The sequence below is a fragment of the Cyprinodon variegatus genome, unplaced genomic scaffold, assembly GCF_000732505.1.
Source record: "Cyprinodon variegatus isolate N-32 unplaced genomic scaffold, C_variegatus-1.0 Scaffold253, whole genome shotgun sequence".
In the NCBI taxonomy this organism is placed as follows: Eukaryota; Metazoa; Chordata; class Actinopteri; order Cyprinodontiformes; family Cyprinodontidae; genus Cyprinodon; species Cyprinodon variegatus.
In genome coordinates, this window is record NW_015150706.1 from 1 (window position 1) to 14450 (window position 14450).

The 14450-nt window shown below is 36.9% G+C and overlaps 1 protein-coding gene across 1 annotated transcript; it reads left to right on the top strand.

Moving 5' to 3' along the window:
- Window positions 1–2242: 2242 nt before the first annotated feature.
- Window positions 2243–10818, top strand: LOC107089443 (noelin-3). The gene is made up of 4 exons (XM_015382210.1): window positions 2243–2398; window positions 5047–5266; window positions 6187–6293; window positions 9860–10818. Exons 1-4 carry the CDS (start codon window positions 2252–2254, stop codon window positions 10535–10537), a joined length of 1152 nt encoding a protein of 383 aa, XP_015237696.1. The 5' UTR covers window positions 2243–2251; the 3' UTR covers window positions 10538–10818.
- The last annotated feature ends 3632 nt before the right edge of the window (window positions 10819–14450 follow it).

Genomic DNA, 14450 nt, shown 5'->3' on the forward strand with positions numbered 1-14450 from the left:
TTGTAAGTCTAGTTTACATTGATTTTATTGTATATTATAGTATTATATTATTCTGTGTAGTATTGTGTATAGGTTTAACTTGCCACAGTTCCATTATAATGGCAATCTCCACAGATACTAGTTTGTCTGCTCTGCACTGCCGTAGCACAAAAGATGTCTGCCTCCGTGAATGTGAACAGTCTATGTTATTTATAAATATAAATAGCAATTTCTAACACAAGACTAACTATGACTTTCAGTTCATAGGTGATACAAAATGACAAGCACATAGATAACATATGACATGTATGTCAGTAAATCCCTGTAATTATTACACACTGTACTTTTACATTGATGCTATTAATTTAAAATTTTACTTCTGTCATTTTCTAAGTTTTTATCTGTACATTATTTAAATTATTAACAAACTAAATATGATCGTGTAACTTTAATATTAGGTTTTCCCTTGTAGTTTATGCTTTCCACATCTACCACCAAAATCAAAGCACTGTCATATTTTTTTTCTAAGTGACTCTTTATTCCAATATTGCCTAAATTTAAACACTGTAAGCCAATGCAAGCTCCCTTTTATTTGCTAGGGCTTCTAACGCTAATGCACTAAGCTGCCTCAGGGCTTCCGAAAGGCCTTTTCAGTGTCCCTGTATCCAAGTCAGGGTAGAACACAGTGTATGAAGGTTGTGCCGCATTGCCTCTGATGCGCTCGGCTAATGTTGGCTTTATTACAATTAGAGCCAAAGAGGGAGAAGAAAAGATGGCATACTTTATTGTCAATGTGCCCTACAAACCTAGAAAGCATTTTTTAAAACAGAAAAGGGCCCCTGTATGCCATTTCTTTTCTAAAATAAGCTCATTTAGCTGTAGTATTTTTTTTTCTCAATTCCTGAAAAAATCAGCAGAAAGGCAGCACAATAGAAGTAGAAAAAATGTTACTTTACAGGGTATAAAATTATTTGGTATAATTCTTCTTAAAAGATGTAAAATACAAATTAGATCAGATATTTACATAAATCAAATATATTCATATTCTGGAAACCTTTTGATGCTATCTGACAATTGACAGCTGACAGCTGATAATTTCCTTTTGTTAAATGCTACATTTACAGTAGTGTATTTAGTTCTATCAAAGTACTTTGAATGTAACTTTATGCTGATTTTAAAGACACTCTTTGAGTGAAGTTATGAAGAAATTCACGTCAAATTACATCAAGTTTCACTCTGTGTCTTATGGATGAGGTTATTTGGGTGTAAAATGTGAAATTGAACCCTAAAACAACCATAAAAAGAGTTTATAATACTGGTAAAATGTAGTATAACAAAAATTATTTGTACTGGTATGGGTTTGACTGCATCTTAGAGAGTTGTTTTTTTTTTTTGCAAATGCATTAAGCGACAATGAAATAAAATTTTTGAGATATGTCCCATGGTCTGGTCAGTGGCGGTTCCTGGCGTGGGTGACATGGGAAGCCACCCACTGTGGCTTTATATATAGGGTGGTGCTAACATCAGATCCCCCTGCTGCATGCACGCCCTCATGCATGTGTAAATAATATGAATAATAATATGAATCAATAGCAGAGGCATGTTACAGATTAGTGCCCCCCACTATCACAATTGACCTCCATTTATTTCCCACTAATTCTATGGTCTAACCGTGACACCTGACCTAACCCTAACCATTACCAACACATACCTAACCCTAAACCTGACCTAAAATCAATTCAAACCTTAGTTCTAAACCTTACCCCCACCCCAAGAACAGAACTTCTCCTCATGGGGACCTGTCATTGGTCATCACAAGTACCTATAAGTCCCTAAAATGTAGCATATCCCTGGGAAATTTCCCCACATGTAACAAAGACATGACCACACACACACACACACACACAGACACACACACACACACACACACACATACACAATTGAGGAGAATAATAAAACAAATAGCAAAAAATATAATTCTGACAGCAAATATTAAAGTTTGGCTTCTTTTATTGTCAAATGAGGGAACTATCTAACTGGCGTTGTTCTGCTTTTTTACAGTGTTTGCAAATCTCATTTCACTTGTACATCTAAAAGTATATTCTGTTAGCTTATGTAAGGGAGTCATAGTGGTGGTTAAAGTGTTGATTTGTTTTAAAGAAAGTAAAGCCAAGAAAGTTTCTAAACACCTGAAGAAGAAGGACAATTTAATCTGATGGAGGACAAGAAAATCAATGCTGCACAATCTGATTCTTTTCAAAAGGTACAGAACATGTCACAGTCAATTGAGGTGCTGAATCTTCGGACTCAAAGAGACTTTCAGTACATCATGAGGATGGAGAGCCAGATCAAAGGGTTGCGGTCAAAGTTCCGGCAGATCGAGTCAGACAGGAAGACCGTCGCCAACAAAAACTTTCAGGTATGTTTTTTGTTTGATCTTAAACTGTGTGAGAAACATCTTAAAGCAATTTTGCTAAAAAAAAATCTGATATGCATGAGAGCACATTAAGTTGCATCCTTAAAAAGATCATAAAAGGTTCACCTCTGGCCAAACAAGAACGTGAGACACAGTTTGACTACAGCAATTAACCTGAAAATGTTTTGATTCGTTTGATCTATAAAAGGGCAAAGAATGTTTTGCAAAGCTGACCAAGGAGAGCAGATCCCTAGAGCTGGAAATTACTCACTAAATACCTTCTATCTATTAGGTCACCTTGCTGTTGCAACTTTTGTCCAAGTTCCTACCAGTTTATTTTACCATTACTACATGGTGCAACACTTTTTCATATGTTGAGTCTGGCCTTATAGGGGTCATGAGCAGTATTAAAAAAAAAAGTTTATATCCTGTTGCATTATTATTGTCACAAATTTCAATAATCTAGGTGCAGTTTTAGGTGACAGACCAACTCAAAATAAGCAGAATAGCGGAAGAATTTAAACTGAATTTATTTCTCATCACAACCTGTACTCTAATATCAGCCATTTACATGTAGAAGTTACCTCACAAACCAATAGCCAAAGAAGTATTCATGAGGCTAAAGCTAACTCTGGAGATGCAGTAGAGATTTAATGCTCAGGTACAGAAAGAAAATCTGCCAAAAGGACAAAAGTAGCCTTTATGGAGGCTTGACAAGCATGCAAAGCCTCACAATGTATCAAATCCAAATTGCCGTTGCAATATTTGTGTGTGAAATACTGCAATGGGAAAGGATTACTTGAAGGTAACATGTGGTTGGCAAAAATTCTTCAAGGGTGATGCATTACAATTCTACGTTCTCATAATATTCTTATAAGGCCCACTAGTGGACCTCACTGTATGATATGCCCACAACTGATAAAGATGATAGCAACTGTGGTGCTAGGGTTTGATAAGAATAAAACTGACCTTTCTTGCCTGCTTGCTATTTCTGGAGGAAAATTGAGACTGCACATTACCTTTAACACACCATACCCACTTGATTGGAATCGCATCATGCCAAGGCAAGGCTTTTTCTTAGCAGGAAAAGGGGCATTGTTCAACTGGATTATTTCTTGCCTTCAGGCTGAAAGATTACACTTAAAGTCATGTTTTACTTATATTACCTATAGATGTTTTACCTATATAGTGCTAATTGAAATCACCCATCAACTCTTCAAACACAATTCAATCAAAATCATACGGACAGATTGGCTTAAAGTTTTCTATCCACAGAAAACTAGCTGATTTAATTCAATCATTGAGTTTGCAGGATTCGCTCCTGGATGATTATGTCACCACAGCAGACATTCGCCTGAATCGTGTCGTTAACTTTGCTACCATCTCTTACACTGAGCATTCATGCAGTGACAATGGAGAGGAAAAGCTGTCTTCTAACAGAAAGAAACCAACAGCAGAACCAGGCTCAGTGTCAGCAGCCTTTGCCAAGACTCATTAGGGTTCAAAGAAGACAGAAGCAGACACACAAAATTAATAAGTGGGTCTCACATCACAATTTTTGTTCTTATTGTGCTTTATGTTATGCTGTGCTTTAGATTTTAACAAAAGTGTGATGCAGTTTTTAGAAAGTATTTAAAGAACATTGTCTGGAGAAAAAAATATGAACTTATTGGTACAATAGCACAAGTTCACATAGTTTGCACACTATATAATGTCCGCTAAGAATATATATAATTATTGAGTTCCTTTTATCATATTCAGTATATAATACAACCTTTAATATAACCTTTATAAGATTTGTTGTTACATGAATATTGCCAGTGCACAATCAGAGATATGGATGGCTTTAGGATTTTTGTTTTCAAAGGTGGAAAACACACAGTGTCACCATGATAAGCTGCACAAGTACAGCAATAGCTTATGCTGGTGCGCGGTGGTGGACAGCAGGAGTAAGAGGAACATTCAGGTACAATTTGAGAGCACAAAACAAGCTCATCTTCTTGACATTCAGATTTGGATCACAGAAATCATCTAAATGAAATGACAGAACACACTTTTCAGAGTTTTACTTTGAATAGTTTGAAAACCTAATTTGTTCTTTCACTTCACAATAATGCACAACTTGTACTGTACTGGTTTATGAAACTCCAAAGTTTAGGGTTGTAAAAAAGGAAAATATGAAACGTTTTATTACTGCATCGTCCTATTCAAAATCAATCTGCAGTTATATGGTGTATAAATTTGAAACCAGCTCAGATTCAAGCGTTAGAAGGAACCAAATTGATAGCAGAAACGCATCTGTTAACATAACTATGACAACAACAGCAATATCATTTAGATTGATTCTACCTGAATTAACTCAAAGCAATTTAAAGCAGGTCCATCTTAATGGAATAGAACTATTAGCTGTAGGATGACCGTTAGTTTCCTTATATCTTGGTTCTATGTTAGATATATCATGTACTTGGAAATGAAAGTTTCTAAACATTTGCTTAATTTTCAATCGGATTTGACAAGAAATATGGTAAAATTTGCCTTTTATACAAAATAAAACAGATAAGCATAAAAAACACATTTAAAAAAAGGGTTAGGGTACAGTTCTAACGAAATTAATAAAGACTATTTAGTTCTTTGCTTTAATACAATTTCAGGAGCTGAAGGGGAAGATGGAATCCCTGCAGCCACTTATCCCCGTCCTGGAGCAGTACAAGACAGATGCCAAGCTAATCTCCCTGTTCAAAGAAGAGATCAGAAACCTGTCCAGTGTGTTAATGGGAATCCAGGAAGAAATGGGTGCCTATGACTATGAGGAGCTGCAGCAGAGAGTCCTGAACTTGGAAAACAGGCTCCACAGCTGTATGAACAAACTCAGTGAGTCTTTCAGATCAATGACAAAAACAAACAACATAACTGGCACATTTGCTGTTGGTGCAAGCAGATTGGCTTTCTAACTTGAAGGCCAATCTACAACCAGAGTCAAAAAGAGTTAAATTGATTGAGAAAAGCCTCGTTTGGAGTCACAGGGCATTTTCTTCACTGTCAAATTTTTTAAGCTTTTTTCATAGCATTTAAAATGACATGAAAATCCCAGTTTTATTCCAAGTGAAGAAAATAAAATGTTGCTTAAGAGTATAACTCTTTTTTTAGTTTTGCAGCTGATTCATAAGAATATGTGATTATATTTCTCCAGCCGCTCAGATTTAACTGAGCTTATGACATCAGTTCTGCCTCCAGAGCAGCCTTGTCCTTTGTTTAAAAGCTCGCAAAAGCAGATAAACAATTTTTCACCATTGATATTTTGGTTGGGACGAGGCATGTTTTAGTTTTGAGATAAATAACTAATTAGCGTATCTTAACAGAAAATGTGTTAAAGATTAAAAAATAACATTTTGCTAATTCGGGACTTAAGTGTGTGGTTGTTTGTTAAAAACCACTTAATTAGAATAAAAAAAAATAGGGTGGGATCTAAGCTTATGTACAAGTGTTGCCTTTGTGCATTTAGAAGGATTAGTATCTAGCCACATGGAATTCTGTACAACTCAGAGCATCTAATCTAGTAAGTCCTTAAAGGCAAATGTTTGCCTGGGTCCAGACAGACAGGGTGTACAGTAGTTACTACAGCACATTTTGTTTTACCTTGTCCTTGTATTTCTTTAGAAATGCAGGCTGCTGTGTTGGCAGTGCCCAGAAGATATCTAGGATTCACTATTTTATTGCTGCCAGCACTTTGAGTTGTGTTCCAGTCATAACAAGAAATCACAATTGATGAAAACTGTGTGATATGTTTTCAGCATGTGGCAAGCTGATGAAGATCACTGGGCCACAGACAGTAAAGACGTCAGGGACCAGATTTGGTGCTTGGATGACTGATCCAGTAGCTTCTCCAAAAAACAACAGAGTAAGTTGATATGCATACTATGATCCTTTTGTTGTAGGTTTCTCTTTCTGTATTGGTTGTCATGTTGTCCATGTGGTTTACTTTGTGCTAGATGGTTTTCCCATACTCTGCTAACATTGCTGCTTTTATACTGAAAGGCGTTGCCACATACTAGGTTTACTCCTTTCTGTTGTCTATCACAGTTTATTCCTGTATTTAGTTTCCTATGTATTCCGTTTTATTCCCAATAGTGTATGTCCCTTTTCTATACCTGTATGCCTTTGTTTAGCTCATCTGTGTTAATTAGTCTTCCGTCCTCAGCCTCTATCCTTATCCTCTGGCTCAGCCGGTGCTTATTTCCTCTTACTAACAGAAAGGTTTTCACTGTCATATTTTTGACTTCCCTCAGTATAAAGTCAATGTAAGCCACAGTTTCCTGTTGGATCCTAACTTTTCCATACCTGTTTCTTCTATGTTGCTTTTACTGTTGCTGTCCGTGTTCCATTAGTCATGGTTTTTGGTATGTGTATTTTTGTTTTACTACTGCATTTTTTTTTTTTTATAATTTGCTTTGGCTATATTTAAAGATCTTTTTTTTTGGTGTGTAATATGTTTCTGTGTAGTGAAAATGATATGTCTATAACCTAATTAGTAATATCTCCACTAAGGTCTCGTGATAAGTGTGTTGTTTTCTTCCACTCTATGTGCTGTTTAGTAGGTTCTGTTTGGTTCACTCGTCATGGGAGAATATTGTTTTTATGCAATGCCATGCCGCTCTACAGAAAAGAAATCTATTATACTCACTGAACCATCTCCCTACTTGCCTGCTTTTGGTTCTATGTTCGCTCTATAGAACCTCCACCATGACATCATATGTTAAATTTCCTATGTTCTGAGGTTTTGGTTTTAATGTTTCTAAGTCTTTCAATTCATCATGCTGATGCCACATCACTATCTGGACTGTTGGATGCACAGGATATCAATTGTTGACATAAAGTCACATAGATAATACAAAAAAAGTATTTAGGTGTCAAGTTTAAAATCTGAAATCTCTTCAGAGGCACAGTAGTCCAACTCTTTCTAATTAGTTAAAATAATAATGTAGAATTATACTTTTAGTTTAAAGGTTCACAAGAAATTAAAGGTTCACATTGCTGCAAAAATAAAGTATGATATAAAAATGGCTTTATTAGGCAGAGACTAGCTGTGATGAGGAAAATAATATCCTTATGTGCCATTTTGTGGTGTGTGTCATTATGACGCCTCAAAAAAATCCTGATCCAAGCGGTGCTGGAAGGCAGGTTTATTACAGCAGGTTTATTCTGGATGTTCAGAAGACAGCAATGTACTGTAATTACTTTCAAGATCAAACCAAATATGCATTGTTTCCATGTTTCAACATTTGTTACCTTGATTTTTTTATTTGTGTCTTTACTTAACACACCCGCATGTTATGCATACCTCAACCTTGAGATGTAAAAAATGGGAGACTTTGCAGTTTTGTCCCAAGACAACAAATCAAATCACTAAGCCATACTTTTTCGGGGAGTAGTTAATTTTATTTACTTAAGTGCCCACCTGATTTCACCTTGTCCCACATACCAGGTGTCATTTGAACAAGATAAGCAACTTCTTGCTACTGTGTTTACAGCGGCACTGTTTAGTTTAGGATTTTAAACTTATTAATACTGATATAAACTAATTTTACAGTGGCAAATAAAGGTCAAATATGCATGTTTACAAGGGAATAAACAATTTGTCAGGCCATACTGTATCTACAAAGACACCAGCAGTAGGTCATATATTACTTTAGACAGGGCTTCCTCAGTTATGACCTTGAGGGCTGATATTCTGCACCTTTAAATATGTTTCAGCTTAAAGACATCTGAGTAAAATAATTAGGTCAGTAGCAGGACTTTGAATAAATTAAATGCACACTGAGGAGATAATTCAGTGATTTGATTCAGGTGTGGAAGGTCAATTTCACTCAATTTATAACATATCTGTAAACTCTTGAGATTAAAGGGCATTGGTGATCATTACATCAATGCTTTCCCTATTTTAGAAAGACATAGTGTTGTCCCGCCTCTTGCTTTTCTTCCTTTTTCAGGTTGTAACTTTTACATCAAAATGTTAGCTCTTTTCTAAAGTGATGGTTGTGGGCTTTGGGAAACCTCAATACGGTTACCAAATTGTCCCAATGTGGATCTCTGCACCACCCCCACAGTTATCACTGGCATATTAGCTGCTTCTCTGAGTAAGGTTAATCTGATTTAACCACTCAACAACAATCCACCTGACCTATCTGCTCTCTGTGTTGATCTTAATAATGCTTCTTTGTTCACTGATGTTCTCCAACAAACCTTTCTGAGGGATGTATACTTGAAGTAGAGGCAACAGAGGATAGAGTCAATCAGTGTGTAATTTAGCAGTTGGTGGATTTCTGAAGACAACTGGTTACACTACATAGGTATAGGCTTGAATCCAGTTGTAGGTATTTATGTTAGATTATCATAAAATAATAAAAGCAAATCACACTGAGGTTGTTGAAATGCAGCAAAGTACCTAATGGTATGTTCACATCAAACATGTTTTAAGTGTCAGGGCATCTGGTTAACATGCAAAGTCTAAGAGTAGTGTCCATGACTTAAGTGTTAGGAAAGGCGACTCATGCAGCATTCTGGTACCTGCACTTTTCACCACAAACCTATAAAACACTTTATATGAACATTCTGCCTCTATGGAGAGCAGCAGGAAATCCCAGACAACCTGGCTGGCTTTAGAGAGCTTTCAATGAGGATTCCAAACACTGTCTTTTGCTGGTATGTGGCGTCCTTCACTCTGAACAAGAACAGAATATTTAAGTAGGATCATTCTTTAATCCTAATAGAAATAGAAATGTCATGAGAGCTGTACAAAATGAAATTTCATTTGTGTGTACACTCTGTGACAATAAAATTTGTCTAAGTCTAAAACTGACTGTACAGATTATGTTGTGACATCTGCTTCCTAGCTTAAAAACATCTTAAAACTACTTTTTCCCCCCAACTAATCAAAGTAAATAAGTCCAAGCAACTCTCTGTTACAAGGAAAAGAACAGCAGCTCAATGCCTGCAGCACCAAGTATTTGGAGCATTGAATATCCAGTGCCCAGGTCATACAGCATCCACAGCATCCAGTGTCCAGTTTTTAGAGCGTTTGACATTAAAATGCCCATGCATCCAATCTGAGGTTTTGTATACTTTTTCGACACTAAAAAAACTTTTTATGTGAATGCACCATAAAGGTACGTACAAGGAATTTGCACACTTTATAAGACACTGTAAACAAACATTTTACAGCTTTATAGAAATTCAAAAACTGAAGGAATCAATATTTCTTTTTCTGCCTACGTGTAAAAAATTTGACTTATGAATACAAAATGGCTGATATATGAAAAGGTTGGTTTCTAGGTTTTACAATACATGGCTAAATCCATCAAAAAATATATTTTCAAAAATGTCTTGTAAGAAATATCTCAAACGTAACCACCCTTATGTTCCCAATTGTAAGCATTATAAGAGGTTTTTTTCTATATCTATCTGCAGGTTTGGTACATGGACAGCTACACCAACAATAAGATAGTGAAAGAATACAAATCCATCCATGACTTTGTGGCAGGAGTTGAATCCAGAACCTACAACTTGCCTTTCAAATGGGCTGGAACCAACCACGTGGTCTACAACGGATCTCTGTACTACAACAAGATGCAAAGCAACATCATTGTCAGGTACAGCTTTGAGACTGGCCGTGTTATAACACAGAGGGCACTGGAGTCAGCAGGCTTCCACAATGTGTACCCATACACATGGGGAGGCTTTTCAGACATTGACCTGATGGCTGATGAGTTGGGTCTGTGGGCTGTGTATGCAACCAACCAGAATGCTGGGAACATTGTCATTAGCCGGCTAAACCCAGACACCCTCCAGATCCTTGACACATGGAACACAGAATACTCCAAGAGGAATGCGGGTGAGTCTTTCATGATCTGTGGGACTCTCTACATTACCAACTCTCACCTGACTGGTGCAAAAGTGTACTATGCCTACTCAACTAAAACATCCACATATGAGTATACAGACATTCCCTTCCATAACCAGTACTTCCATATGTCCATGCTGGACTACAATGCAAGGGATCGTGCTCTTTATGGCTGGAATAATGGCCACCAGGTTCTGTTTAATGTCACACTATTTCACATTATTAAAACAGAGGATGACTCTTAAAGACACTGTTCTCCCATCTATGAATGAAAGAAAGCATTAAAAACGGGAAGGTTGTGCCTAAACATAAACAGATTGTTTATTTTTGTTTGTTTTTTTTATTGTCCCGATTGCTTTACTCTTTATGCCTTTATTTATCTAACCTGTTTAAATATGAAACTTTTTTATTGCTGTGTACTATTTTTTTTTTCTGATATAGGACAGTCCATAAAAAATCATTAACGCTTTTTGACACCCAAAAAATTATTCAAGCAGTATATTTCTCTCTGCAAGTGATGTTTGTTTTTGAAAGAATTTAGTGTTATTTATAATTATCCTCTCAAATCACAGTTATTTATCCCTGTTAGTTTAATCAAATTTTTGACTGTGGTCATTAATTGTTTCATTCTTTCCTTCCCATTAATTTATTATGCCAACATAAATCATTCCTGCTTTTCACTGCCTGCATAAAATTTCATATTTTTTCCCCATCCCAGCTTTTGCACTTGATCTTTTTAAAGAACATAGAAAATGTGGGGAGGGACCATAATACACCTGTACAGTACTTAGCTGTTTTTGTGTTTATGTAGGGATAATGCAGCAATCACGGTCACTGGATATCTTGAAGCAGTGAGTCAAAGTACTTAAGGAACACTAATATTGGACTGCCTTTAACTTAGTACTCTGAGACATTAGTTTTTTTCTAACTTTAGCAGCAGTTTGTATGCCTTATTCTGTGTAGTATCTTCTGTAAGCCAAAGGATAACACTCTTGTGCATGAATGTTGGCTATCCTGAGGGCTTTTTACTGTATTTGTGTGTATTTTGTATTTGAAAAACTGTATTCTCATCAATTATAGCTGTACTTGCCACAATCCATTATTACAATCTTCAGTAATTCCCTTTCTCATGTATTTGTTTGTGTAAATATGATGGTATGTAAACACAAATAAAAATATTGTTTTCATTAGGAAAGTGATGTATTTATTTTCTTAGCCCACTAGAAATTTGGTTAATTTCTTTAAAACCCTTATTCCAACTTTTGTCAGCGATTGATGCAACTCTAAAAAAAAATATCTGAATCAATTCAATTCAGTTTATTTATATAGAGCCAATTCACAACACTTGTCATCTCAAGATACTTTACAGAGACAATTCAGTCCAATTGATTAAAAGTTTCTGTCAGTTAAAACCAGGTGATTGCATCGAGTCATCAAACTGCAAGGGATGCTCTTTCTTTGAAATCTTTTAAATTGTTTTTTTTTCTAGCATTTTGTGGTATATTTCATATGCTTTTTTTTTATTTTCTTTTTTTGTTTCCTCCCGATTTGTTCTTTATATATGATCTCTAAAATTCGCACAAAATAATGGAGTAGCTCTTTCTATCTAATTCCATTACCTCTTCTACACCTATTCAAACTCAGCGGCAACATCTAAAACCAGGTGTGTTGACAAATTAGTGACGTTGTTGTCATATTTAAAGTGTAATCAGACTAGAATAATGACTCTTTCAAAAGTACGTGCAAAGAAGCTGACAAAAAAAAAATGACCTCTCTGGTGTTATTGAAGACTTTATATGAAGTTTAACAACATAATGCTGTTATGCTTTTAGGCAAACACTCTTTGTAAAAATCCCCCAACATAACACCACCCCCTCCCGACACACACATACATCCATAATAATCTTCCTATGTCTAGTGAGGACAATGTGTTTATTTCCATCAGCCCACACTGATTTTCTATCTTTTTCAACCCTTTTTGTGCCCTAACCCTGATAATCATCCCAACTTATGTTGTTGTTTATTAAGATCTAAGTTATCAAAGTGAATACACAGATATTGGTAAGAAAAGATCTAAACCCCATATAATTTAATTTTAACTTTTGGAAAAGTAAGATATGGATGGAAAGGATCGTGAGAAAGGGACAGGGGATAAGAATCAACGGGAGATAGATAGACTCAAGACAAAAAAGAGAGAGGAGCAAATAGAAAATAGAGAAATCAAAACAACAGAATAAAATGGCAAATATAAACAATGTGGTTCCTAGAAGTCGCTTCCACACCCGCATGAGAAAAGAGGAAAAGAAAACAGAACAAAACAAAAGCAAAGGGAAAACAAAAGACAACAAAAGTAAACATCAAAAAAGCATTAAGGGCAATGGGTATCCATTAGGTACCCAGTCAGTATATGAGTGTAGACAGTAATCGTATTTGTACTTGTCTTTTGCTTCATCCGGAACCGGGTCATGTGGGCAGCAGTCACAGTAGACTCCCAGGCTTCCCTATCCGCAGACATCTTCTCCAGCTCTGCTGGGGAAGCTTGAGGTGCTCCCAGGCCAGCCGAGAGACATAGTCCCTCCAGAATGTACTGGGTCATCCCCTTGACCTCCTCCAGGTGGGACATGCCTGAAAACCCCTCATGAGGGAGGCATCCAGGGGGGGCATCCGAAAAAGAGGCCCAAGCCACCAAAGCTGATTCCTGGAGGAGAAGTGGCTCTACTCTGAGCTTTTCCCGAATGACTGAGCTCCTCATCTCATCTCTAAGGGAGTGCCCTGCCATCCTGCAGAGAAAGCAGATTTCAGCCGCTTGTATCTGGGATGTTGTTCTGTCGGTCAATATCCAGGTTTCATTACCATTGAGACAGGAAGAGGTCCTGCAAGGGGATCCTACAGCCTCATGCATGTAACAATTTCCTGCACTCGTCTTCCCTCATTCATGACCAACACCCCAAGATACTTGAATTATACATGGACACAGTTCAATGGCACAGGCAATAGCCACTCCATGGCACTTGCAAACAAGCCGCTCACACCAGACAAGTTATTCAACCTGCTGAAATGTAAGTTTGTAAGGCGAAGTTGGAGGTGAAGGTCTGGCTCTCTGTCTCCGCTCTAATTTATGCTTAACACCACTGCATCTGGCGCTTCGCATTGCACTTGGTGATGTACGACTTGGATGCTGCTGCTTAGCCTTCAAAAGCAATTACATTAAAGATTTGCATGCTGTTCTTGGCTAATCTTAAGGTCAGATGAAGTTTGGAGGTGTGCAGTGATTGACTCTGCAGAAAGTGGGCAACCTCTTTTCACTATGCTCTTTAGCATCTGCTGACCCTGCTTTGTCAGTTTACGTGGTTTACCATCTTGTGGCGGATTTGCTGCCATTCCTTAACACAGCTCACAGTTGACTGTGGAATAATTAGGAGGGAGGAAATTTCATTAATTGATTTGTTGCGCTGGTGGCATCCTATCGCAGTTGTTGGCTGGAACTCACTGAACTCCTGAGAGTGACCAGTTCTTTCACAATTGTTTATAGCAGCAGTCTGTAAGCCTAGGTGCTTGATTTTAAAAACCGGTGGCCATGGAAGTGATCAGGATACCTGATTACAATAATCTGCATGGGTGAGCAAATACAAATACTGTCCACAAAGAATTTTTTTAATTTTTTTTTGCAGAAAACAGACCTGTTGTACCTTAATCTCTTACGGCTGGATGCAGAAACTCCTCTCTGTGTCAGATCAATGCATGCCAGTCAGACCGGAAGCATCAAAAAGGTCAAATAAGCCTGCATGGGTCTACACCATAGGAAGCACAGACAAGTATAGATCTCATGAGATATTGATGTCTTGAGGGCACAGATGTCAGCAGACATGAGGGAAGACAGCCTGTGCCCGGTAAAATCTTTCTGGGAAATTATTACAAAATGGAGTTTACTTACTTACACTAAACCGTGTTGTGAAATTTTTTTTCTTTGCTTAGCTTTTTTTTTTCTGTTTTTGCTTTACTGTCATGTGTTTTAGATAATCAAAAAAATTTTTATGTTGTTATTAATTTATCCTTTTCTATCCATATTCCTTTTCTTTCACCCTCAGGTTTTAATGACTTAGAGTAATGCTGAGGTTGTGTCCGAACATCGAGCCTAACCCCTCATTCACTATATAG